At 39.7% G+C, this 27478-nt stretch overlaps 1 protein-coding gene across 6 annotated transcripts in view; it reads left to right on the plus strand.

The window, feature by feature from the left end:
- Positions 1 to 27478, plus strand: part of RAPGEF4 (Rap guanine nucleotide exchange factor 4) — a 151580-nt gene that overhangs the window by 60605 nt on the left and 63497 nt on the right. For all 6 annotated transcript variants that reach the window (XM_061453768.1, XM_061453741.1, XM_061453750.1 and 3 more), the window contains 2 exons: positions 6933 to 7005; positions 10656 to 10720. In XM_061453768.1, coding sequence (XP_061309752.1) covers positions 6933 to 7005; positions 10656 to 10720 — 138 coding nt within the window. The remainder of the gene's footprint in view (positions 1 to 6932; positions 7006 to 10655; positions 10721 to 27478) is intronic.

The raw sequence follows: 27478 nt of genomic DNA on the forward strand, positions 1-27478 counted from the left end.
TTTCTGCTCTAGAAAAATACTAAAGATCAGTTTAGGAAGGCACGCCATATGGAAGAAATAGTGTAAGAGGCAGCCCATAGGTGCCAAGGTGAGGGACTGAACAAAGCCAGCCTTGTGCTGTATTTGCCAGTCTCATACTGTCTCTGATCTTCCTTGCACACTGTCTTTTTGCAGCACACTCAGACTGAGTCACCTGAAAAAGCACATATTTACTTCTCTCATCATTAAACTAGTGTATCTGAAAATAGGAGGTATGACTGCCTGAGGGTATAAGGAAGTATTTTGTGCTCAGAACTTTAGGAGATTGTTCTATGAACAGTTTCCTCTTGTGCATGACCCATGAGATGATGCCAGACTTAGCTTGATCTAAGTCCTGTCAATGTAGGTTTAAAGGTTGGCTGTAGCAGTTAGAAAAATTATGTTAAAATGGTACTTTTATTCTTAGTAGTTTTGATCTTTGCTCTCAAGACGTATCTGCTGGCTTTGCTAATAAAATGCAGGTTTACAATTGTTAGAGGCACAGAACAGTTTGAAGAGGAACAAGGTACTTGTCTGCGGCTTCCATCATTCAGAAAATTCCAGCTAAGGTGTGATTTGCTGCCTCTCTCCTACAAGAGATAATGAAAGGGGAAGAAAGAAGAGCACAGCTTTATTCTCTGATCTTGCATTGTTTGAACCACTGCTCTTGACAGTCATCATCATCTGATTTTAAAGTGACCAAATTCAACACAGATATTAGTGGGAAAAAGTAAGCATGGAATTGTATAATGCTCTTTTCAGCCACTTTTGAAAACTTGAACTTCATGTTAAAGGCAGATAAACAGTTATATTTTTTTTCCCCTATAACTATATCCTCTATTCTATAGTTACAAAGGTGTAGTAAAAGAAAACACGTAAATCAAATGGCCTGTTTGTTCTTCTTTGTACATTTTCTTTGTCCACTTTAAGTACATGCAGTCTTTCCCACCCCTCCCAACCAAGTCCTGTTTCCACCCAACTGCATTTCCTGTGTGGATTCCTCTATGAGACAGAATAGGAGAGCTGCATGATGGCATTTCTATATTTAAATTAGATGGAGCAGAATAGGCTGTGTAATTTGTTTAATCACTGCTCATGCTCTAATTTCCTTGGATTTGATTTTTGCAGTGCAGTCTTATCCTTGGGTTTCTATCTGGTAGCCAAGTCTGCTATTTGGCATGATTTCAGGGAGCTGGGTGCATTTTTCTTTTCGACTAAATATCAAGAGGATTCTGTGATCAAGCAAGTTCTGCATACAGAGCCTTTCAAGCATGATAAATAGATTTAAGTGGGAATGTGACAGAAAACTATATGCCTCCAAAACAAAGATCAAATAAAATCTAAAGCATAGTTGATTAGAGCTATGCAGGCACATGCAGAAGATGGTAAATTGAAAAAATGCAGATTCATCTGCTATTATATAAACTGTACTGATTCTGGGATCAGGATTCAGCAAATTCAGTACAGACATTTCCTGTATTTATTTTATCTAAATATGTCTAAATGGTACTTCACTTCTGCTATTTCAGGCCTTGCCTATTTCATTGCAATGACTTGATAGACTGACGTATACAAAACAGTTTCTGTTCAGTAAGTTGTGGTGAGATCTTCACATGGTTTATTTTCTGCTTTTCCACAATATATAAAGATATGTTTTCACTATTGTAGAATTATTTTCCCCTAATTTGTCTTTATCCTTTCCTTTAGAAATACCTCAATTCTGTTCTCTTACCTATGCTGTGAGTGGCAGTGAATATATGTATTTTGTGAATGACAAAGGCAAGTATTTAGTAATATGCCAGATACTTGGTGTTCTAGAGTGAAGGACCAGCTTCAAGCAATGATTTACTATGTGATGTTAAACAGCCGTTGGTCATGTTCTTTTTGTGATATCCAGTTAATTGGCATTGACCTGAAACGTATGGAGATTTTCTGATTGAGCTTGATTAGAAGAAATACAGTTACTAATTTATAAACGTACTAAGGTGGCAGTATCTGAAATCAGAATTATGCCAGAGTCTTCTTGTGGATCTCAGCACATACTATTGGGCAACAGTGTTGTCATTTGTTTTCCCCTTTGTAACAAGATTTGAGTAATAAACAACTATGAATATGATTTTCAGTTACTGTTCTTGTGAAATTCTGTAAGGACATTAGGCACTTTTTGTTGGAAAACACTGACACATAACAGGCAGATGATCTAGGACTTTGCCTGTCAGTTCAGTGAAGAGCAATATTTGGACCATCAGATCTAAAGGCAAAGATCTAGGCTCCGAGACAGCAATCTCTGCTTGGTTTGGTGAGTGGAAAGGGGACTTCTTTCACATTTTCAGGCGCTCTTTTGCATCTCTCCTTTTTGTTCTGGGGAAAAAAAGAAGATACAATGCACTGTGGGAGTGATGCACCCTTCTGAGTAATGCTCACAAGGAAGATGGTTCCTTGCCAAAATGGAATGACTGGTGCAGCAAACTTAGAGGAAGAAGAGAGTTGTACTGAGAGCATCAGTAATCAATTATTTATTGTCAAACGAGAATAGAGAAGCTGGCCCGCATTGCCAAGCTGCAGCATCTATTCCCCAAGAGACACCATTGCAGCAGTATGGACAACTAGTACAAGAGGTTTGCAGAACTGGGGTAACAGTCAAAATAACAGCATGTAATAGTTACGTAAGGTTTTGAGAAACATTTGTGGAAAGGGCACCTTGATGTTTGGTCTAGGATTTTTACAACTGAAATGAATTACTTTGTGTTACTCCCAAGTTTGCAAGTAAAGCTCTTCCTTGTCACCTTCTCAGTTGTCAGTGGTAGGCAGAACAGTAGGCAGCAGAAGTGCATCTGGTCAGAAGTGACACTGTGGACTGAGATTGTGAGTGGGCGAGAAAGAGGAGGAAGAGGTGATATATTCAGGCATCTGTTGCGGTCTACAAAACCTCACCCAATGTTACAAGACACTCACTTCCTAGTATTTGGCCACATGTGGGTTCACCTTGGCATGGGGAAGCATCAGAAGCCTGACTTGACTCCCTAGTGCGACAGACCATCATTACCTGGGTCCTTATTACACAGCCCATCAGATACTCTTTGGTGACTGGAGAGCTGCTGTGCCTGGGGGCATAGAGGAGTATGTGTTGTGGAACCTGTGTTCAAAGCTGTACCAAGGAGAGGTAGCAAAGGAGGTCTTCCCTTCATCAGTCTTTCCCATTAGAATGCTGTGGTTTAGCTATGGACATGGACATGTCATAGCTATGCTCATGGAGAGCAAATGCCCATTTGTTTTATTCACATCTACCTGGCTTGTTTTGGAGTGTTTGTATTGTTTAAATCTCTTTTTTTTTTTTTTTCTCCTTATTTCCCTTTAAACGGGTATTAGCTCTTCAATACTTGCAGTAGAAGAGAAGGGACTAACTACAAAGATGTATTTTTTATACCGTATATACACTAGAAAAATTTGCATGGAATTTAGAGATAGTTTGCAACAGAATTATAGTAACTGCCTTTCTAAACATTATCATATAAAAATGTACCAAATTATGTTCATGGAGTGGAAGAAAATCTTTTGTAGTCATGAAAACCTTCGAGACTTAACTCCAGGTAACTGCAAATAGAGTCTAAATAAAAGCATGTGAAAGAACACACTGAAAAGCTTGGCAATGAATACCTTAAAAACTGTTGATATGAAAATTCTCCCACAGTACCTCCCCACTAAGGCAAGCATCTGATTTTCTCCCATCACCAACTGTTCCTTGTCAGCACTCTTCTGTACTTTAGGCTATAATAGCGGCTGAAAAGGTCGTGTTAATTTTCACCACTGCGTGGATATGAGGTGATCAAGAAATGGAAGGAAAAATACTGCAGGAAGTATCTGATCTTTTAGCTGTTGCATGATAGAGTTGAAAAATTGGTAGAAATCTGGGGACAAAGTGAATAGGTCACTGAGTATAGTTTTAAAACCTGCTGTCACGTTGGATTTACAGAACTTGAACACATCTGGCAACAAACAAGCTTATGACGATTTGATAACTATTGCTGTCTTTTATAAAGAAAGCTTTTCTATACTTCATACCATCAGTAGAATACATTTTTGAAAGCCTTTTGTAAATATTTAGTCTGTTAATCTTCAGGATGATTTTAAATGCCACCTAGGAGTACAATTTAACTTTCTGCGTTATCTTTTCATTTACAGACGTTGCAGTAACAAGATAGGTCTCACAGTCAGGATTGTGTTTTCCTCATTATCTCAGCTTCCAGAGATCTAATGCCTGGAACTTCATTACACCATCTGATACTGTAAATTTTTATGCAGTTACTTAGGTAACACTTAGGTGTTTCTTCACATAGTTAAGGTTCCCAGCAAATAGTGTTCGCCTGATTGCTTGACAAATAAGTGTCCCTTGACATTTAATTTAGCTAATGAGCTGACACAATTTTAGGCATGAATTATAGCTTCTGTGTCAGCCCACACCCTACCGAGGTACCTTCATGGGAGACCATGTGTAGGCAGTCATATCAGCCTTCTCTCCAGATACCCAGATATACAAGTTAGTTTCATTTCTGCAGAGGTCCCCTGGAGGAGTCTGAACAATTGAGCTTTCTGAGGGCATATCTTGGATTAGTACCTCTTCTGGTAATGCTGCCTGAACTCCTTCATAGGCAAACACTGCTCACAAGGCTTGCTCTATCAGACTTGTAAGTAGACTCATCCCATGGCATGAAGTGAGACCCTTCTATATGGAAAATGACAGAGTTGAAGTCCTGGGCAGTCTGTGCTTTTGCTCCTGGTGGGCTTTGGCATCCTGAGCATGAGGTGGGGCTGAATGGGTTTAGGTGCCTCCTTTAAAGTGTTATAGCAGTAATGGCTTATTCCACCTGTAGGTATTTTAGTTAAGCTAAGCCCCCAAATCTTTTGAAAATTATAAGGTGTTCTATGTTTTGTTTCATGAGAATAATAATCAGGAAAAATAGTAGATAATTAAGCAGAAGGGAAACTGGCATGCAGTGTATGATGGCTGTGGACGTGCTATAGGAAATAAAAGAGAAAATGTCTTCCTGCAATTCAAGTTCCTTATCAAGGTGGATTAAATGTGGACTAATAATGTATTTCTGGGAAAATGCTATTTAGGGAAAAACAGAACAAAGACACGAATATAACCTGAATGGTGAGGAAGAACAAAAGAAAAAAAAAAACAACCTATAAGATTTGATTTTATCATATCTCAGATGAAACATTTCAATTTGCCATTTCTAAATCACATTTCAAGACCAAATTTAGTAGAAGGTAGAGGAAAATGCTTATCTACTGTTTGAATAAAACAACCCCTTGTGACATGTTTTCCCTTTTTCATTTGGCCAAACAAAATGAGTTTTCCCCTTGGTTTATGTGTGTGATTTACTAGCTGAACTAAGAAAATAATAATCTTTCACATTCTTCCTCTCACTGAGTTCGAGGCATAGGACTGGAGCAGTGTATGGAAAGTGAATGGTTTGGGAAAGAAAATAGGAGAGTTTTATCCTCAAATGAAGTAACATTTATTCTTTGTGACTGGCCAGGGACATAAGATAGTTTTGCTCTTTTGAGTTTTCAGCTGGATTATGGGTAAGATAAGCTTTAGGATGTAATAGCTTGTCTAAAAATAGGATTGGATTATTAAGATTAATGTAAGCTTTGTAGCTTTTGTTATTATACATAATGCAATACGTTGTCTTTAGTGGGAGAATTAGTGATATTTGCATATCCACTTCCAAGACAAATCAATGTTAAAAGGATAATTCAAGCATTGTTAAAATCCGGCAGACAGCATTTTAAAAGTGAATGCATCCAAACAGCTCCATAGAGCAAAGGATAAAACTTCTAAATTAAAATTGCACTATGAGGGAAATTTTCTGTCTCAGTTATTCTGTGTGCTTAGTTGAAACCTACATGCATTTCAGCTGGTTAGTTGCTCACGTTCGGCTCACTGCACATCCTAAGGGCTGCATGACACATTTTATTTACACTGATCATCAAGATCCCTGTTGCACAAACTTGTTTTCTCACAGTTCCAAAAGGGAATTGTAATTGTTTACCCTTAAGAATGACAGTAATATAGTATGATTGGAAACAAAAATGTGTCATTTATTGAATGATTTGTATTTGATAAAAGGACATTTTTTTCCTTTGGTATTATTTTTTTTAGCTTCTGTGAATTGAATTTCTTAAGCCCTAGACAGAGCTTTGAACTTTATCGATCATGTCACCAGCATTCGCTGAAGAAAAATACCAGTTACTGACATCAGTTACCATTATGTAGTTTACAGTGGTACAAGAGACATTATTTTTACAGTTACAAAGTTTCATCTGCTAATACAGTTTGTGTGTGTGTACATAACATGAAGTGCTAGATTTGTGTGTTTCATAAACTTGTAGTTTCCGAAGAGCAAACTTACTGTGGTGTTGAAATTAAACATTTAGAGTTTTTTGCACTAAATTCTGTCTATTTCAAATCTGACCCCAAAATTGTAGTGATACATGATGCTGATGAATCCTTAGTTAACAACCTTGTCTCCATCCCTACAATAAAGTAGCTTTCTAGCTTGAGTTCAGCTGAGCAGTGTAATTTCAAATAAGCTATAAAATAGCCCTTATGGGAAGTCACACAACTGAGTACAGTATTGATTTTGTAGAACCCTCAAAGTCATGCGTTGGGGAAGATGAAGGAGGGAACTGTTTTAGCACAACTTTGATAAAATAAAGGCAGTGTGCACCAGTCAAAAAAATGGACTTTGTAATATTAAGAGGAAAGACATGTCTGACTGCCTCATATTACATGTGAGCATGTGAAGCACAAGGCAGCAGACACACAAATGTAAATACCACATAATCCATTGAATGGCTTTATACATCTGTACTTGACTTTATGTGCGATCATTGTCTTTCAGAAATACCGGCAGTATATGTCTGGACTTCTCACTCCTCCTTATGGTGTTATGGAAACTGGCTCTAACAATGACAGTAAGTATGAGAAAATAGACATCAGATGTTAGAGAAAAGGGAAAAGAGGGGAGTCCTCTGGTTTTGGCTGTTGGAATTTAAAGGTTAAATTCAATTCAGGGGCAGGTGAGCAGTTAACAGAGAGTTTGTGGGTTAGGGTTAAAGGGAAGATATCTGTGGGAGACATTACTGTGGGGATCTGTTACGGACTGCCTGATCAAGGAGAACCTGCGGATGAAGCACTCTATAGACAGATAGGAAGAGCCTCACACTCACAGGCCCTTGTTCTCATGGATGACTTCAACCACCCTGACATCTCTTGGAAGGACAGTACAGCCTGGCACAAGCAATCCAGGAGGTTCCTCAATTGTGTGGAAGACAACTTCCTTCTGCAAGTAATAGAGGAGCTGACAAGGAGAGGTGCCATGCTTGACCTTGTGCTCACCAACAGGGAAGGGCTCGTTGGAAATGTGACGCTCCAGGGCAGCCTTGGATGCAGCGATCATGAGATGCTTGAATTTGAGATCTTCAGGACAGTGAGAAGAGCATGCAGCAAGCTCACTGCCCTGGACTTCAAAAGAGCAGACTTTGGCCTCTTCAGGAACCTGCTTAGTAAGGTTCCATGGGATACAGCCCTAGAGGGCAGAGGGGACCAAGACTGTCGGTTGATATTCAAGGATCACCTGCTACAAGCTCAGGAGTGTTGCATCCCAACTAGAAGGAAGTGCAGCAGGAGGGCCAGGAGACCTCCTTGGATGGATAAGGAGCTGCTGAGGAAAATTCAGATGAAAAAAGAGGCTTATGAAAAGTGGAAGCAAGGACAGACAACCTGGGAAGAGTACAGGAATGTTGTCTGCGAAGCTAGGGACCAGGTTAGGAAAGCTAAGGCCCAGTTAGAATTAAACTTGGCTAGGGGTATTAAGGATAACAGGAAGGGATTCTACGGGTACATAGCAAATAAAAAACAGACTAGGGAGAACGTAGGCCCCCTCAGGAAGCTCTCAGGTGAACTGGCTACACAGGATTTGGAGAAGGCTGAGGTTCTGAATGACTTCTTTGCCTTGGTCTTCACTGGCAAAGGCTCTGACCACACCACCCAAGTCTTGGAAGGCAGACGCAGGGACTGTGAGAATGAAGACCTTAGGCCCACTGTAGGAGAGGATCTGGTTCGAGACCATCTTAAGAACCTGAACGTGCACAAGTCCGTGGGTCCTGATGAAATCCATCTGCAGGTCCTGAAGGAGCTGGTGAATGAAGTTGCTAAGCCACTGTCTGTCATATTTGAGAAATCATGGCAGTCAGGTGAAGTTCCCGACGACTGGAAAAAGGGAAATATAACCCCCATTTTCAAGAAGAGGAAAATGGATGACCCAGGGAATTACAGACCAGTCAGTCTCACCTCCGTGCCTGGCAAAATCTTGGAGCAGATTCTCCTGGAAGGCATGCTAAGGCACATGAAAAACAACAAGGTGCTTGGTGACAGCCAGCACGGCTTCACTAAGGGGAAATCCTGCCTGACCAATTTGGTGGCCTTCTATGATGGGGCTACAGAACTGATGGACAGGGGTAGAGCAGTTGATGTCATCTACCTGGACTTGTGCAAAGCGTTTGACACTGTCCCACACGACATCCTTGTCTCTAAACTGGAGAGACATCAATTTGATGGATGGACCACTCGGTGGATAAAGAACTGGCTGGATGGCCGCACACAAAGAGTTGTGGTCAATGGCTCAATGTCCAGCTGGAGACCAGTAACGAGTGGTGTCCCTCAGGGATCGGTGTTGGGACCGGTCTTGTTCAACATCTTTGTCACTGACATGGACAGTGGGACTGAGTGCACCCTCAGCAAGTCTGCCGATGACACCAAGCTGTGTGGTTCGGTTGATACCCTGGAGGGAAGGAATGCCATCCAGAGGGACCTTGACACGCTTGTGAGGTGGGCTGATGCCAGCCTCATGAGGTTTAACCATGCCAAGTGCAAGGTCCTACACCTGGGTCAGAGCAATCCCAGGCACAGCTACAGGTTGGGCAGAGAAGAGATTCAGAGCAGCCCTGTGGAGAAGGGCTTGGGGGTGTTGGTCGATGAGAAAATGAACATGGGCTGGCTTCAGTGTGCGCCTGCAGCCCAGAAAGCCAACTGTATCCTGGGCTGCATCAAAAGGAGCGTGACCAGCAAGTTGAAGGAGGTGATCCTGCCCCTCTACTCTGCTCTTGTGAGATCTCACCTGGAGTATTGTGTGCAGTTCTGGTGTCCTCAACATAAAAAGGACATAGAACTGTTGGAACAAGTCCAGAGGAGGGCCACGAGGATGATCAGGGGACTGGAGCACCTCCCGTATGAAGATAGGCTGAGAAAGTTGGGGCTGTTCAGCCTGGAGAAGAGAAGGCTGCATGGAGACCTCATAGCAGCCTTCCAGCATCTGAAGGGGGGCTATAGGGATGCTGGGGAGGGACTCTTCATTGGAGACAGTAGTGATAGGACAAGAGGTAACGGGTTAAAACTTAAACGGGGGAAGTTTAGATTGGATATAAGGAAGAAATTCTTTCCTGTTAGGGTGCTGAGGCACTGGAATAGATTGCCCAGGGAGGCTGTGAATGCTCCATCCCTGGCAGTGTTCAAGGCCAGGCTAGACGAGGCCTTGGGTGATATGATTTAGTGTGAGGTGTCCCTGCCCATGGCAGGGGGGTTGGAACTTGATGATCTTAAGGTCCTTTCCAACCCTAAATGTTCTATGATTCAATGGTAATTGTATTAACACTGCATATAGTAGGAAATACTTTGGAACTTGCCTAACTGCGTTTCCACTGCGTACAAGTGCACATAGAGCTGTACACAAAGTCTTCACTGTGGGCCAGGCCTATTGATTAAAGCATACTATATGATGTCATGTAGCATTTAGCTAGTTCTAGGTATTACATGAATTCCATGGAACACAGTCATTAGTCTTGCTAGTAAATTAAATGCAGCAAACTGGCTTATATTTTCAGTTAGGATGGGCTACACAGCTTGCTTGGGCAGGCAACCTGCAGTAAACATACTGCTGTCTAACCTTAGTTATGTAGCTAAATAGATTTGGGTACATCTGCCTCAGGAGAACTTGTTAGGCTGTAGGACAGTGCTGTAAACACGAATCCAAGGGCAGCCTTTAGAACTTGTCACTTCTGTAAATGAAAGTACTTTTATTTAGTTTCCAGAGGATTATGTAGGTGCCAATCAGGGCAATATCAGGTGGTTAGCAATTGCATCTGCAAGTTTAGTCCCATATGTTATGTGTTCAGTGTGTTCTATTTGTGAAACCATAGCATAGCATAGCAGTGCTAGGTAGTGCAAATTCAGTATTACGTTTGGCTTCCAGGTACTAAATCACAGATAATGTTAAATGAAAAAATACAAATAAGTCCTGTAAACATACTTCAAATATTAAGTTGTGAGAAAGTGCTGTGTTTAGTAAGCTGTTTATAGTATTTGTACAAATTAGCTTTTTGTCTTTTTTGTGTTCACAAGGGAAAACCTTTGTCTGAACAAATCTGTTTTGCTCTTAAAAAACCATAGATTAATGTTTGCCTTATCAAAGTACTGAGCCCCCCAATTCCATCTTTTATTGATAAATATCTCCACTGTTACTGAAAGAATGTACAGTATGTATTTGTTTTCTGTATTCTTCTTTCAGGAATGCCAGATAAGGACAGCATGTCAAGCGGTGCTCTTTGCCAGGTTTCCAAAAATTGCAGTAAGGTAAATCACACCTTTGATTGGGGGAGGGAGATTTGGTAATGAAAAATGCAAAAGTACAGCATGAAATTGAAAAGAACCAGGTGCAAATGCGAAGCATATGGTTGATGCATGTGAGTACAGTACATGAATTGTAAGGATGCTTTAGACATTGTATTGTTTAACTGGAGAAAGCAACTGGTTCAGGATCAGCATTATTGGAAAGCGTGCTGCTGACGAAGTTTCTGTCATAATCTGATTGTCCTGTCTTTGTCGGAAAGTGCTGAGGGTAAAGAAGAAAAGCAGCACTGTGACAATACCAGTGCTTAACCAATGGATCATAACATTCACAATTAAATCCTATTTTGAGGCTTAACCAAGTCTTAACTGGTGCACAAGCATTGTTCTGGCCTGTTGCTTAGGGTGAATTTTCTCCTGTGTTCACAGGGTAGCTTTACATCCCAGTTCTTCTTTGTAAGATAGTTCTGTGCCTTCAGTCTCACCAGATGAGGACCCACGTGAAAGCACTCATGAATATAAAATATGCTCAGTTTAAAGTGATTATAATAGTGGGAAGAAATACTATCAGGCATTGCTCTATAGATTAATAATTTTTAGAATTTTTAGAATTTTTTTATGGCAGAAGTAGAAAAGCTAGAGTAATAAACACCTGCTTGGATGCCTTCTCTCTGGACATAGGAGATGGACATTGGATGCCTGTGTGATGTCTTTAAAAGGTTAAAGGTATTTTTGTTACACAAAAACATCTCTTGACAGCAGATAAAGACAATGAATATTTTAGTGTGTTTCCTTAATGCGAAAATAACTACTTCCACCTCTCCCTGTCTGTCCTGCTTCCTTAAGGGTACTGACCATTCTTAATTGTCACATTCAGCCTTTATTAAATGTATAAATGTAACAGTTCCTTTTTCTAGAATCTTACTAATGCTATACCATTTCCTGACACTGCCTTATCCTGTAGGAAAATAAGCATTTTTCCATGCACTAAGTAATAATTCTTAGATAGATAGCACCTTTCATGCTGTAAGCATTTTACAGTTAGTTGTGAGTTACATCTCAGTGCTTCTCTGAGTTGTTGGCATTTCAGTGCTACACTTGGAGTTAAGCCAGGGGTCTTGCTTCACTGCTGACTGAGAGCACCAGGCATAAAATCCAAACTAAAATATTTTGTTGTATTTTCTGAAGCAGATAGAGATAACAAGGTAAAAACACCCATCTTTCCTAGAAGGTGGTATGCCCCCCGGAATGGGCAGTGATGCTCAGCTAACGGTGGTGTACACTTTCAAGCACAAACTATTTTAGAAACTGAGCAAAATTTGTTGATGAATACTGCTGCCAATAGCTGGGCTTTTCTAGAACAACAGGACTCTTCCTGCGCAAAATAGTGTTCATGCGAGTAGAAGACAGAACGTGGCTGGGGTAGGCTCAAAATCTCCACTAACTTTTACAGGAATAAAGTCCTTTGTAAACCATATTAACTTCCTTTCCAAGACACATACAAAAGCCAGCCATCCTTCTCCCTCCCACACATTTCTATGGAGGGAAGCTGGGAGGGTAAATATGTGACAGATGCTTCTCACCTTGTCTCATCCTGGAGGAGCTCAGACAGTCCCATGACAAACGTGGCAGAACCTCCGCAGCATAGAAGTACTTAATGAATCCTAGTTCTGCAGTTTTGCCATATGGCCATGGATCTCTTTACTTATGCTAAGTGAAAGGTAAATGTAGGAGAGATAAATACCTGAGTATTTTGTTTACTGCATGCAAGCTTCATTCCCTCAATTTTAAACTGTACAGCTGTTACAGTGCTTACACAACATGTCGATCTTCATGCCTTGCAGTTAGTTTTGAATGATCAGGGATATGCTGGGATTGCAGGGCCAAATTCACAGTATCACACAGTATCACAGTATGCTAGAGATTGGAAGGGACCTCAAAAGATCATCTAGTCCAATCCCCCTGCCGGAGCAGGAACACCTAGATAAGGTTACACAGGAATGTGTGCAGGCAAGTTTTGAATGTCTCCAGGGAAGGAGTTGCCAGTTATTCAAAGTACAAAATATCAGGGTACCAGAAAACAGCCCTGTTTGTAGTTTTTATATATTTTGCTTATTTTAGGGTGATACATGACTGTCAAAATGGCTACTGCAGCAGGGAAGGGCATTCATCCAGGGAAAGGGAAGTGTTTGCTAGACGTCTTTAGGCTACTTTAAATTGCCAGAGTGATGCCTGTGGGACTGGTAGCAACTACAGCTCAGAGAAGCCTGCAGGCTACTTTGTGATGTCCACAAAAAGACTGAGTGAGGAATTTCCTGAGATTCAGAGAAAGTTCCTCAAAATCTTTCATATGATAAAAAAATATTACAGTCTTAGACAGAAGATAGACGTCTTCAATAATTCTGATCATAATGATGCATTTATTTCGGGAGAGAGGGCATTGTTTTAATTTTCCAGGGAAATTCATAACTATAAATAATTTACTTCAAAAGAAATTCAATATATTCCACCTTTGAAATATGAAATGTGTGGTTTTCCTCTTTTAGCCTCTGCCAAGCCTTTTATAAGCTCTGTAATAGATGATTTTCCATATTTGCTAATTATTTGAGTTTCATCTTCAGCTTATTTTTTTTTCTTTTGTCACATCTATTAGTTTTTGATGAGTAACAAGACCTTTCTTTTACTACGTGCCTTGAAATTTTCTTACCATATGGGGATGTTTGGTTTTCCTAGTTCATTAAATTCTATATTAAAAAAAAAATCTGTTTGGAGAAGGCAGCAAAGAGATTTTTCTCTTTTTTTACCAAACACGAATTCATTTGCATTAAGGGTTACATTATTGCACATCATTTAATGCAATATAGCAGTTAAATTGAGCATAAAATACTGAGACAGAGTATACTACTGTCCTCAGTTATATATGGGGGAATGGAAACAAAGTCAATTTAAAGCTGTCTTACATAAAGGAAAATAACACAGCTTTGGTCTTTTTAACTAGGCTGTGTAATATCTGTACACCAGTCTTTCTAGCTCTAGTTTTCAATAATTCTCATGGGGTACAGTTGGATATAGCTGGATCTGTGAGACAAATATAACCCTAAAGCCAAAATGACAAAATCAATAATAATTTCAAATACATTTTTGGAAAAGATGCAGAAGAGTACTTGGAACACAGGGGAGGTCAGGTTCCAGCATGCAGGCAGAATAGGTAGTGGCTCTGTTTCCATCTATTACCAGCAGAGCTGGCAGCAGGGTTGCATGGTGCTTCCCACTGCAAGATCCTGTTCTTACAATTTGGCCACTTTTTGACTGTTTACACTGAATTTGCCATGCTGAGAGTATGCTCCTGGCTGATTTTTAAATTGAAATGGATCAAACCTCCCTGACATTGAGTCTGGGGGAAAACACATAGCACATATCAAATAGCTTTCCCCAGTGGTACACTAGCAATTCCGTCCTTTGAACTAGGAGCTTGACGTCTGGAGTTTGTTCTGACAATAAAGGGTGCCATTTGTGACCCCCTACAAAATCAACCATATTGAAAAATTTCAGTTGAAACTGCCTCACTAGAGGCTTATTACAGTTTAACTGCAGGCTTATATACACAGGCTGTGCGCATTGCATCTGAAGAATCCTTGCACTGTTCATCTTTGGTCCTGGGCTGCTTGGACATTCTTGTGTTGATGCTTAACAGCGTGGGTTTTCTCAAAATCACTCATTTTTAGTTGCTGGAACAACATTTTGGTTATTATCAAGCTGGACACTGACAACCACAGTTGTCTTCCCTGTGCTTTTACATCCTCTACTGGTGCCCAAGTAGGAAATGAGTAAAGAAATAGCTCGTTCTACTCTGGAGACGTGAGATACATGATCACTTTAAAGAAGAGGGCATTGCAGAAATGAATTAGAGAGTCACAGGAATGAATATGGGAAAGAACAGAGGACAAACCAACCCATCAAGAGCATGAATCTCCATTCTGTTATGGAATGTGGTGCTAAATACTTTTTTTCTGTTAGTAGACGTCCAAAACTCCTTTGCATGTGGGTGCTATGCCAAAGACCATAGAAAAATAGATAACTGTAATTAATAACAATTATTGTATTTATTCAAGTAGTTGATAGTCAAAGCATCCTAACCCTGCTAATGATCCTAGCTGAAGTTTTGCATTGTTTTTCATAATGGAATCTCCATATTGCAGTTTCCTAAAAAAAACCCCAACAACACATCTTCAAGAAACTACACACACACACACAAATCAACTTGAAAGGAAGGCTGAAAAATTAAGTGCTCAAAAGCAGAATATTTCAATAATGGCGGCTGACTGAGCAGTGTTAATGAGGTCCTCTTAACCTATGTTTGTTACGGTACAGACTTCAGTTCTTTGTGTTTATTATGGTACAGCCTGATAACTTTGCTCACATATATTTTTCCTGTGACACACTCCATTAAAATTACATCACATATCAAAACTATGCTAGCTTTGTTTTTGTACAACTTGATCTCTGCGACTGTTTAAAACCTACATAAATTCGTGCCTTTTTCATTGGAAGCGTGCATCCCAAAAGGGGGAAAGTGATTCTTCATCTCCTTTGTGCTGAGGAAGCCATACCGAGCACAGAAGATATAAGCAGATTAAGTTGTGCTAATTCATACAGTCATTCTTGCTAGTGGCAGAAGAATATGTCTTTTTTCTGAAATCTCTCTCATGCTTTATTTCCGTAATGTTCCCTATGCTGTCCTCTGGTTTCTATTGTGATAGAGAGTTGCAGGAGCTCCCCCTAGTGCACGGATTAAGATTGGAGAAACACGTAAATCGAGTCAGTGAAGCTTGCCAGCTGAAACATCCCCCTTATGTTTTTCATATAATGACTCCAAATCCTCTAGCTTATTGGAAGTGATTTATTTGAAGGTATTTTGTATAGCAAAACTGCTATAGGATATGTTGAAATACTCCTGAAAGTCACCTTTTCATCCATCCATCATTTTCTCTGGTTAATTTGATGTGATAAAATGTAAATTACTTTTCTTTACTGAATTTTCAATAAGACTTAGGTGCTGTGCTGGCATTTATGCATTTAAATAATTGGAGCAATTGTGAAAGCATGATTTGCTATTTTGTCAATTCTAAATGCATTTATTAAAATTATATAAAAAAAAAATCAGTTGACAGAGAAGGACATAATCTACGTGTTAATCCTCCAAATATTGCAAGTTTCAACATTGCCAGGCAAATGAATATTCATTTATTTCAATTTTCAAGCACTTAAGTATAGCTCTGGGTATTTGAAAGTATACTGTTTGTAAAGAGGAAATTACAATTCACTAGATGCAGTCTTGAAGAGACCACACAAGACACCAGTAATAATCATGTTCATTCACCATAAACAGCAATAATCACAATAATTTTACTTCTGATTTCCTTATATTTCAATTTACTTTTCCCAGATGACCGAGGAGAAAGCTTATCTCTTAACGTATTCAGTAGATTGTCAAATGTGGACTTTGATAGAGCGTTATTAGACTGCTAAGGGAAATGTTTCACACGCTCATGAACATGTGAGCCTACAAGAAAGAATGAACAGAATGAACAGAGAGCGCAAGCAGAAAAGAAAGCAGTGTCCTAGCAAGGTGCAATGACAAGGTGTTTGTCTGGAAGTAACCTCTCCAATAGTCACATGAAAACTGCTACAACAAAATTGATTTTCTATGAGGATGGTTTATATAACTGTCCAGTGATAGGTGATAATTCCTATTCTCTCTTGGGCTCTGTGCAAGGGTCAGTTCTCTTATACAGTGTTAGCATAGGGTTAAAAAACCCTCCCTTTAATTTTCTGTTTTTTGAAGTGTTTGCATAAAGCACTATGTGCAGATATTTTTAAATAATGTCTTCATGCAGTCCTAACAGTACCAATTACTTTTAGGGGCTGCTCTGATATTTTGGCACCAATTTCACATATATGAAAATAATTTGCTTAGAGGTCTGTTAAAGTTCTTCATTTCACTCTAAGTGGAAGTGCTTAGGGTTCAATCATTATCACAGCCTGTAACAATTTGGCTAGTGCAGAGGCTGTGCATACAGTCCCTGGCAATGAGTCACATGGTGACAACATATGGCAGGAGAGATAACAAAGACAGGAGTGTGAGATGCGTAGGAGTCTGTGAAAAATACATTTTTCGTATGTTAGTAATAAACTTCATCATAAAAAATGTGAAGGCCTTCATATGTCATCAGAGCTCTTTAATGTAAAAAGATATTGTTAGTAGGTCTGTTGGCTTATATAAGTAAGCTTTGCATAAACTAAATTATTGCAGAGCCACCAGGGGAAGTTTTGGTACATCACTATCTCCAGATCCAGCCATATGGAGATGGTATGCAGCTGTAGGCTTCCCTTCCAAATGTCAGTGTGAATAGTGATGCCTTAAAGAAAAGGTTGCACCATGCCATCTTCTGTTAAACAATTCAGCTATCTGATAATCTGTGAAATATCTATGACCCATGATTTTGTTGTGTACACTGAGTTCTGGAGACCCTAAAGGCAGTTTCTACTGGAAACATTTTCTTCTACAGTATCTAATCATATAATTGAGCTCCAACCTGACCAATACAGATCTAGCCACAGTAGTCCCAGTATGAAACCTGCAGATGTGATTAGTGATTCTCATTTGATCTCTTACTGTGTAAGAGTGTGTAGCATTGTGGAGAAAGAACAGAATCTTCTTTCCGGGTTGCTATGCATTTACCAGTGTGCATGTCAAAATAACTTCATTTCTCTTCGGTGCATACTTGATCAAGTTAAAGTATCTCTGGCCCTTGAAGCCTTTCCATTAATTTGGAAGAAGAAAAATGTGGTCTCTTCTTTCTACAATGAGCAGTTTCCATTGTGGTGATTCTAAGGGAGGTCTGAGGATGAATCGAGCTGTCTACAATTATAGTGAGATTGGCAAGAGATGGAGGTAAGATCTCTGACGAATTAAAATGTTGCAGAAAAGGGCAGAATTTTGCGATTTACAGATGCTAAAGAAATAGTCTTATTTTAAATTTTACTCTCATTTTCAAAGAGCAATAACAACAGAAGATTAAATATATGTAGGTATATTTTGCTTTTTAAATATAAACAAATTGCTACATTTATCCTGAGAGAAGATGAATAATGGGAAAAATAGTGAATAGTGTCCAATAGCAGCACAGTTAGTAGTCAGCACCTGAAGCAGCCTCCCTTTCCTGTCACAGCTGCAGAACATTCCACTTTTTGATAAAAAATGGAAAACCAAGCTTGAAAAAGTGTATCTGCATCTGTATCCTCTTTTAAGTGCTGCAGTGACTTTCTGAGTCATTGTGAAACTACCTGTGAGATCCAAATCAGGAGAGTGTGGTTTTTTTCATGAGGGAGGAATGAAAAGGTGGAGAATAAAAAGTATGGGAGGGAGAGAGATAAAGAGACCTCCTCTGTTACCAGCAGAGCAATCCGTATACTCGAGTCAATGTTAGAGCTAAACTATATGAGGTTTTAATTCCATGATTTTTACATCTGAGTATTAATATGTAGGATCTCCAGAGTACTTGTCTGAATGAGGAATACCCTCAAGCAGTTACTGTTGTTATTTTGGTGCTCTCCACTTCTCTTGCTTTTTTTTTTTTTTTAAATATTTTCATGTCAGTCTTTATTGCAATTTATGTTTATCCTAAAGCCCTACAATTCTTATTTGTGCTGGGTGCTGTGGCACAAAGGAGGGATGGATGCCCCTGTTAAAAAGAGCTTGCAGTCACAGAAAAGATGGAGTGACTGTCATAAAGATGCTGCTTTACTCAGAACATTGTAAGGTGTGGGATTCATAAGTGTTCATACATTCCAAATGAGTTGTCTTCCAGGAGCTTATTGTAATCAGTCTTTGGCGTGAAAATCTTAAATGACACTGGGAGAGGAAGGAAGAAGTTTGGAAATCAATAGACAAATTAAAACCTGATGTGTGTGTTTGTTAATCTTGTAATTTGGGTGGGATCTAACACACACTGTTGGCCTCCTTCAGAGTAACAGAGTAAGCAAGTACTTACCTCCTCCCTGACTAGCCTTCTCCCCATAAAAGGGTTACAGAAGTGCTTGGGGTAGCATGGAAAAGACAATTTGGCGGAAGAGATGTTTTCCCTTTCTGACTCCTCTTGCTATATGACTGTTACATAAATAAAGAACAGAAAAATGAAAGAATTTCTAGAAAATACTGTAATTTGCAAAATACTCAATATTGTGAAGTAGGTGTGGGACCTTCTTTCAATAAGGTCATCACTCTCAGTTCCAGTTGTCTGGGGAAACAGCATATTGCCTTACCTGACAGTTCTGGCAAGGGCAGTCTGATAATATATACTGTGGAGTCACATTTGATGACTCTTGCTCCTTGGCTGTGTCTTCTGTGTGATTCTGTCCCAACCCATAAAAAACATGCACATATGCTCCATTTATCTCTGCAGTTGAAAAGCAGAAAGAGTGGGTAATTATGCTGAGAAAAAGATAGTCCTTTTCAAGGTTCATGTCTTCAGACAAGTCAAGCGTATACAAGTAACACATTTGGCAGTTACATTTGAAACAGCAAAATGATTTTTTTTTTAATCTTGTAATTACTTTCTCAAGTTTGGCAGAAAAATTGGATCAAGGATCTTAAAATCAGATTCCTTCTTGTCACTCATATAATCTCTTGCACAGCATTTTGACTGCCTATCCTACAATCCATGTTGGAAATTGGTATTCCAAAAAGTCAATTATAGTTCTGAGTCAGTCAGAAGTTATCAATATGTCTGATCTGATCACTTAGCAGCATCTTTTTCTTTTTTTTTTTGTCTGTGTACAGATGACAAAAAATGGAGACGTTAATAGTAGGGAAAAGCTGTCCAATGATTTTGTTCTTTTTGTGTAAGCTAGTCAAGAGCAGGAGCCTGTTATGCTGGCTCCGTGTGGAGCAGCATCACCAGAACAAATGTTTGGTTTGTGGTGCTCATTTAGAGCTATTCTGAGTTAGAATTGCTAAGACAAAAATGTCCGGTATCTACCAACAGAGCCGAAAACATAATTAGAACCATTATCTCCAGTGATGGCTAAGGAGCAAATGCTGCTTAGATATTTAAAAAATTATGGTTTACAACTTTTATTTATTCTTTTTGTAGATTTCCTTCTGGAAGAAAGCTTGGCACAAGATTGTGAATGCGTTTGATCTTTGTGTGCTTTATCATCAGTAATGCAGCTGTCTTAAAGATAGCAGTTAGTGAGGAAATACAAATACACATAGCTGAGTTGACTAGTAGAGAAATGAAAAGAATATGTAATTTAGGTTCCAAAATAAAAATGGGAAATAAAATCATCTGACTTCCAGCACCAGTTATAACACTAATTAGGATTACCCAGCCATATTTGTTTTCATCTTAGGAAATGAAATTATAAAAACAATTTGTATAATAACCTTAAATATAAACTGGACAGAGAACAACCCAGTAGCTGAGCAGGGAAGAATTATGATTAAGTCTTTGTAAACCTCCCAGTACTGCTTTGTCCATCCTCACTCTTTAATATAGCTAACTTCAAATACATGAATCTGAGGGGGCTCAAGAAACAGCTTCTGTCATGCCATTCTTTCCTTGTAGCCTTTTTCAGAGTGGCTCAGATGGTTGCTTTCCACGTGAACCTATTTTCTGACCTAGCCCACCTTAGAGCCGCATGAGGTCCAGCAGTGACACCAGGAGTGGTTGCTGTGCAATAGGAATATAGCGGAAGTATCAGCTCCCAGAGCAGAACACATTTGGGTCCAGGAAGAACTATGTGGGCTGTGGCTGTCATTCCACAGCAGCTTCCTGTGACCTGCACTGGGACTGTAGGGCGCCTGTCCTTCCCCATGTCCTCCCTCCAATGTGCCTTCCCTCTGCATCCCTCACATCTACACCTACCCTGTCCTTCATCACTCCTGCTTGTCTGGTGATAAGGGAGCAGAACTGTCAGAAACATGTAAACCTTTTATCTAGAGGTTAATTTTCTGCTGTTTTGGATGAAAATTAGCTTCCTGGCCAGGACCAGCATAAACAACAGGGCAGAGCCTGGATGTAGGGTTCAGGACCATAGTGGTTGTGTTTTAGACTGCTGTGAACTTTCTGCAGCCTTAAATGTCCAACTTTCATGCTTCACTATCAGGTCTGTCAGCTGTAGATTGAGACTCTCCCCTGCCCCAATCCTGGCATTTCTGCCAGCTCTCATCAGCTGCAGGGGAAGCGGAGGGACAACTGGCAGGGGATTGTTTTGTCAGGCCAGATTGCAGCTCTATTGCAATTCACTGCTAAATCACAAATGAATCTGTGGGATTTCAGTCTCCTGTGTTTAAATACAGATTTGTATGATGTATTCCTGTTATTGCTGTATACACATACAGATCCAAGCAAATATTTGTTCCTCTCTCCCTCCCTCCTCTTTAGTTGTCTTGTGTTCAGAGCCAGTCTGGACTAGGAATTTTTAGCTTGTGGTCTCCAGGCTGCTGGGTTCTGGCAGTTATTCCAAATGAGTCTGGGAAATGAACTGAAGAAAAGCCTATTATGGGCAAGGTTCCTTATCTTGACTGGCAAAACTGTAGGGGTCCACATGATAAAGGAGCCTAACACACCCTTCTCCCCTTTTGTTTCCTCTGACTCAGTTCACGCTCCATTGAGTGTCAGTGTTAGCTTCTGCAGATTCCAAGGCAATGCTGGAAAAACCTGCATTGACAAAACTGTAGCAGTAAGGTTTTTGGCTTTCCTTATACTAGCCACTGCTCAAAGGCAGTCCTAGGCCTGTGTAATAGAATGGCTCTCTTGTCTTCCTGGCATACTGGTGCAAACTGGGAGAAGGAGGAAGAAGAAAACCAGGAGGTTGCCTTGCTAGAGCTCCTGAATGCTGCTTAGTCTGTTCAGTTTCTTCACTGCTAAAGTCAGTGTTCTTGAGATGCTGTCTTTTGCTTTTTGTCTGGCTTTTCTGCTATGAGGTTTGGGGTAGAGAACCAGGATTGCTACCCAGAAATTTCTGTGTGGCCTGGTGGCAGTATGGGCACAGGACAATCTGCAATAGTATTGGACTACATTGTACCATAAATTCTTCTGGGGAGGATGCATCTGCCTTTCCCCAGGGCAGTCTGCTAGACCAACTGTCATGTAGAAGCTGAAGATTCCTAAGAAAAAAATCTACTTCAGCAAATGGTGAAGTTTTTTAACACCGTTTAGCTGGGAACACATTCAGTATTTCCAGGCAAGATGGTTTGGATTACAGTATTTAAACTTCTCTGGAACAGCAAACATTTTCACACTGTGATTGACTTAACATGGTGCAACAGTCCTTATTCTTTATACAGCCCACAAAGAGTCACTGAGGAATTGGTTAAGCCAAAGGAGATTTTGAGCTTATGTTTAAAAAGGGGGAGAGTGCTTGACAGATGGCAGGGACAGAATTTCAGCTGGATGAAGCAATATTTTTAGCGATGATGTGAAAATTAACGCTAACATTAAAGACAGATAGGAGAAAGAGGATAAATTACAAAACACATGCAATAGGTCCCTTTCCATTTCACAAGGACAGGGCTGGTTCTGTGATATCCCTAAAAGCCAGACATCACAGAATTTACACAGCTTCGGCTACATACTGAGAGAGGTAAAAAGAGGTCATCTCTTTCAGAAGCATACTATGGTGAATTGGGATGTAAAGAGATGTAGCTAGCTAGGGAAAATGTCAGGTAGAGTAATTCTGCCTCTCACTATCAGTCCTGGGTTAATTATTGCAGTTGTCTGCCTGCATTTGTGGAGCCTATTTGTTCTCAAGTTGCAGTAAAGATTCATTTAGCAACAAAAGCAGTTCAGAATATGTTTAGAAATGTCTGTCCCTCACTAGTTATCAGGGAAGATGAGGTGAAATTCGAAACAATAAGAATAAATGTGAACAGACCTGGTTTAAATGGTAGCTACTTAGGTGGCTGCAAGCCCTGTAGGAAGTTAGGAGGAGGGAAGGAGCAAATTTACAAATATTTACTATTTTCTAATCTAATTAAATTTTGTTCAGATTTCCAGGAATTAATAATATTATTCTTTTACTCTTTTCTTGGGGAATACCCACTGTTCACACAGATGCACATTAACTCAATGTTTGCATTTTATGTACTGATTGTTTCCATCACATTACAGAATTAATGTGAAAACCAGCATTTTAATCCATGTCATTCAGATCTAATAATTTGATTCCAAATGCCTTTGTATGTTTTCAGTCAATACAGTTACTGCCACTGAAGTATCTGAATAACACTGAATTAACTGATTAATGCAACAGTTATGAGTTTCATTTTAAGCTAGTTAAATGTGTGAGACTACAACTGGACTTTACTGTAAAAGAAAAAGAAAAGCCCTTACCCTTCATAGCCAGTATTTTCCCCCTGAATTTATTTTTTATTTGCTTTACCCATTACTGAGTCAGATAATGATGTGCCCTCATAGCAGGAGGGAGTAATGAGGTTGATGAGTTGTCTTCAGAAGGCGCATGTTGTCTCATGTGGCCAGGTCCCTTCTGTTTTGGTTAGATCTGTCTGGCTGTGAAGGTTCACTGTGGTTAGCAGAGCTGTGGTGGTGCTAATGCATCACAGTCAGGGACAGGAGCTGCATCTTGCATCAGAAGCACTAGGAAGAAGGCTACAGTCCAGTTTTGAAAACCACAGGATAGATAAACTACACAGTCTGAGAAACTTGGATGCAACAGGGTAGGTAGCGGGCTCAGCATATCAGCACCCTCCACTTTGACAAGCTTTTTTGTAGACATCATGGGAAATAGAAGTTTTAAGGAAGATAAGAGGGTTGTTTTGTGGATACTTGCCAGGAGCAGAATGCTTGTCTTTTCCACTGACGCACAAATATGTAAATTAGACAGAAGTGCTTGAGTGGTTTTTATGTTCATGACAGAAGACTTAAAGCTGCTGAAGTAAAGAAATAGTTGGCTGAGAGCAGAATGTGCTTTTTCAAAATGTGTTCTGGTCTAGCTATCAGTGTGGTATTTCTTTCCTATGTTTGCTTTCATATACTAGAGGAAAAAAACATTTACATTTTTTTGTAGCAAATATGTTCTATGTAGTTGGAGAACATCAATATGGATCACTAAAAATTTCCTTCCACGAAGCAGGATAACAAAGTTTTGCTCTGGATATTGTTAGAGTATTCTTTCTCAGTTTCATTTCTAGTAAAAAACGAATGACAGAAAGAACAAGGAGTAGACAGGGAAGCTGGAATCTGAGGCAGATGTGCTGCACTCCTTCAATGCTTCTTCATTTCATGTATGCTCACACAATGTACTGTCCTGAACCTAGAGAAGAAGGAATGTGGAATCACCCAAAGAGACATAAACCAGGTTTAAATTAACTTCTTTTCCCTGCTTGCCAGCGACTACCTTGTTGCTGCCATCCCCAGGGAATTCAGGAGGTAACCTGCAATGCCCTCTAGTCTTGACTCACTTTGACGACTTTTCCTTTCTGTGTTATAAATCATTATAAAATGCTCGGAATGAATTTGTAGGCACTAGACTTCCAGGATTTCAGTTGCAGCATTCAACAGTGTTTTCAGTTGCTTGCTCATTCTTGTCACTTGTCAGAGATGGGAGTAGATACTGTAGTCCCCATTTTACAGATGGAGAAGTTGAAACAGTCAGAGATGGAATCACTAGCTGGGGTCACGCAATACCTGCACTGTTATCAATCAGGAGGCAGTGGTTCTCTTGACTTACTTGGATGGTGTTTTGACTATACTAAAGAGTTTCACCATAGATTTTAATAGGCTCACAATTTCACCCCCTAATTCCCACTCCATCCAGTTTTTGTCACCCTTACATTTATCATGAAACAACTTCATCTAAAATTTCATCACCTAGTTCTCAGAGGGCAGTTCTGGCATGTGGGTGTAATCAAAGCATAGGAGAGCCCATCCATGTGTGCAGAAGTTATAAAGGTGTCTGGAAACAAGTGAAATAAATCCTTCAGAAGCTCATTAGTCTTTAACTTCCCTTCAGTTTGTCTTTTGAATAGTTACTGTGTACTTACAGTATGGGTGAGGAGCAGTTCTTAAAAGCAGTAACCTTGCTGCCTAGTACTTATCATAATTTCACATCTGCATCGTTATAGTTTGTTTCTCAAGGAGTGAGTATTTTCAGGTTCACATGCTATTAAAGCCATGGATACCAAGAAACCAGTAATTCTCATGAGAGATAATGAAAAAAATGCTTTGTTCTTTTATAGGTAAAAAAATTTGCAGCAGCAGAGAAATCTGTAACAATGCTGGCTTGAGATTCCGTATGACAACTGTAGTCACACCTCTATCAGAATATCGGGAATGCTCACAGCGCAGTTAGCATTTCCTGACATTTTATTCAATGCATGCAGTGTAGTTATAGCAGCTGTTTCATTGTAGCAGGGAAGCAGAAAAATGACAGGAAAATAAGACATCATTAGCCATGTTCTGGGTTTTTTTGTGCACTGGTCATAGTCTGTTTCAACATTCTTTTTCCCTTTGACATTCACAGTGAAGTATCATTTTTGGTAATGGCTGAATCATTTTGCGTTAAAAGGATGGACATTTACACTTTGTCAAAAAATATCGTAGAAGTGTTAATAATGCAATTTCAATTTAACTTCCTAAAATAAATTTGCTACACTGATTGTATTTGAGAATTTAAAGGGACACATTTTCCTGTTTATACTATTACTACATGAAGTACTGAAGAAAAGCAATTTTAGAATGGATTTTAAAATGCAACTTAGTCTTCACACTGTATTCCATCTAAAGACTACAGATTTTGAAACAGTCATCATTACTCTGAATATTTTGATAGTAGCCCATTTGCTGACAGTATTCAAAGCATTTTACAAAGGTAGAAATTATTAGTATTCCTCTCTCCAAAAAGGAGAAAATGAAACACAGTGTGATTGCATGATTTGTGCAAGGTCATGCAGTCAGAAAAAAAATAATAAAACTGAGCTGTCATAACCACTGGTCCTGACAATTTCTGCTAGTCTATTTTGCTCAGTTTAGTTAGTTTGTAGTTAGCTAAATATATGGGTATTTAGACTGCAGGAGCTGTATCTTATGGAACTCCTATGATTTTAAAAATGTGATTAATTCCTCTTTCTGTGGAAGTTCTCTGATGTTGCAAATATCCTTGTGTCTGTGCATTCCTCTATTCGTACCTTGCCCTGCTTCTCACTTTTGCTGTTTATGGGTATTTCTCAAGAAACTGTGCGTTTGTCTTTTGTAATCATGGGTGGTTTGAAGATGCTTTGGTAATACAGTTTACACTATCTAGACTGGTTGCAGGTTTTTTAAATACTTTCATTGTTTGGTAATCATAGATGAAGAGCAGAAACAAGCGCTCTTTCTGGGTAATTTGTCCTTTGTTAATTGCAAAGTGTTGTTAAGTCACCTACAGGCCTGGCATGAGGTCAGTCCCTGCCAGTTTTGGACTTTTCCACTTAGGAGTGAGCAGGCACTTTGCTCTTTGGCTGCCAGGGATGTCTTGTGCAGTGTGCTAGGGAGCACAGGTTGGATATCTCAGATGCTACATGTATTTATGAGAAGATAGTGAAGAGGTGACTGAAATGGTTCCAGCATGGTAATGATGATTGTATTTCTATTTCCACTTTTTTTGTCTTCTGGAGGAGCATGGTGAAGTCTCCCTATAGATAACAACTGTGGTCTGGGTTGGACAGAGCTCAATCCTGGTAGCGTGTCCCAGCCATCAGGAGTCCCTACGGCAGGGAATGTGTGTCAGGGTTTCTTACTGACTGTGCACCCTCCTGGGTTTGTTAGAGGTCATGACATAGGTTGTTTTCTGATGACGAGTTGTGATCAGCATGTTCTGCATAATGCTGCTCCAGAGATCCAGCACAGGATATCAGAGCAAAGAAATACCCACAATATTGGTTACATCTTCCTTCAAATGTTGTCAAAAATGATTTTCAAATGATCTTTTCTTATGACAGTATCTTTGGCCAGCTGCTTCTGAGATGCATTTCAGCAAACTGCATTCACTAAGTGTATTGTTTTACCTTCAGCATCCTAGCAGAGGTTGGTGCAGTCTGAATAGGTATGCTCTTTCTCTCTAAAGAAGCTCGTATCTTTGCAATTCCTATCTATGCCTTTGGTCTGATGTAGCTTAGGTAGATGACATACTGCCAAAACCAGGCAACTTTTGAAATGGATGTATGGATTTGAAAAGGGATGGTAAGAATAGAAAGAGGAGGTGTTGTGTGGGGGAGGGCTGTGGGGACTTCCGCTAATTGTCAGCTATATCTTACTGACTGGCTATACTTCCACCAATGTTGTGGGAATGATTTTTGTATGTTTTATTTCCTCCTGTGTGAACAAGGTAGGGCACTGATAGCCTTTCAGGAGATGTATACAAGGATATTCAAGCATGTCAGTCATAAATGGCAGTCATAAGAAGTCATTTGGATCATTAAGAACTGAAGATGCTCAGTTTTCTGAAATACAAAAGGGAATCAAATGCAATGGGCCTGACCCAAAACCCGTTGAGTCGATTAAGGACTAGCCAGTGATTTCAGTGGGATTTGGATTAGGCCTTAAATCACCAATAGCAGTAAATACTGAAGATGTAAAACAAACAGATTTCTTAGTGATGTGGCTGTTGCTGCTGCCATCTTTTGTCCTTTGTTTCTTCTGGATTCCCTGCCAGCCAGCAGGAAAGCACAAGTCACTTGCAATTCTTTTCAGCATCTCAGTT

Source organism: Pezoporus flaviventris, unplaced genomic scaffold, assembly GCF_033815535.1.
Source record: "Pezoporus flaviventris isolate CSIRO_AGI_PZ_B2104156 unplaced genomic scaffold, CSIRO_AGI_Pfla_v1 ptg000001l, whole genome shotgun sequence".
Classification (NCBI taxonomy): Eukaryota; Metazoa; Chordata; class Aves; order Psittaciformes; family Psittacidae; genus Pezoporus; species Pezoporus flaviventris.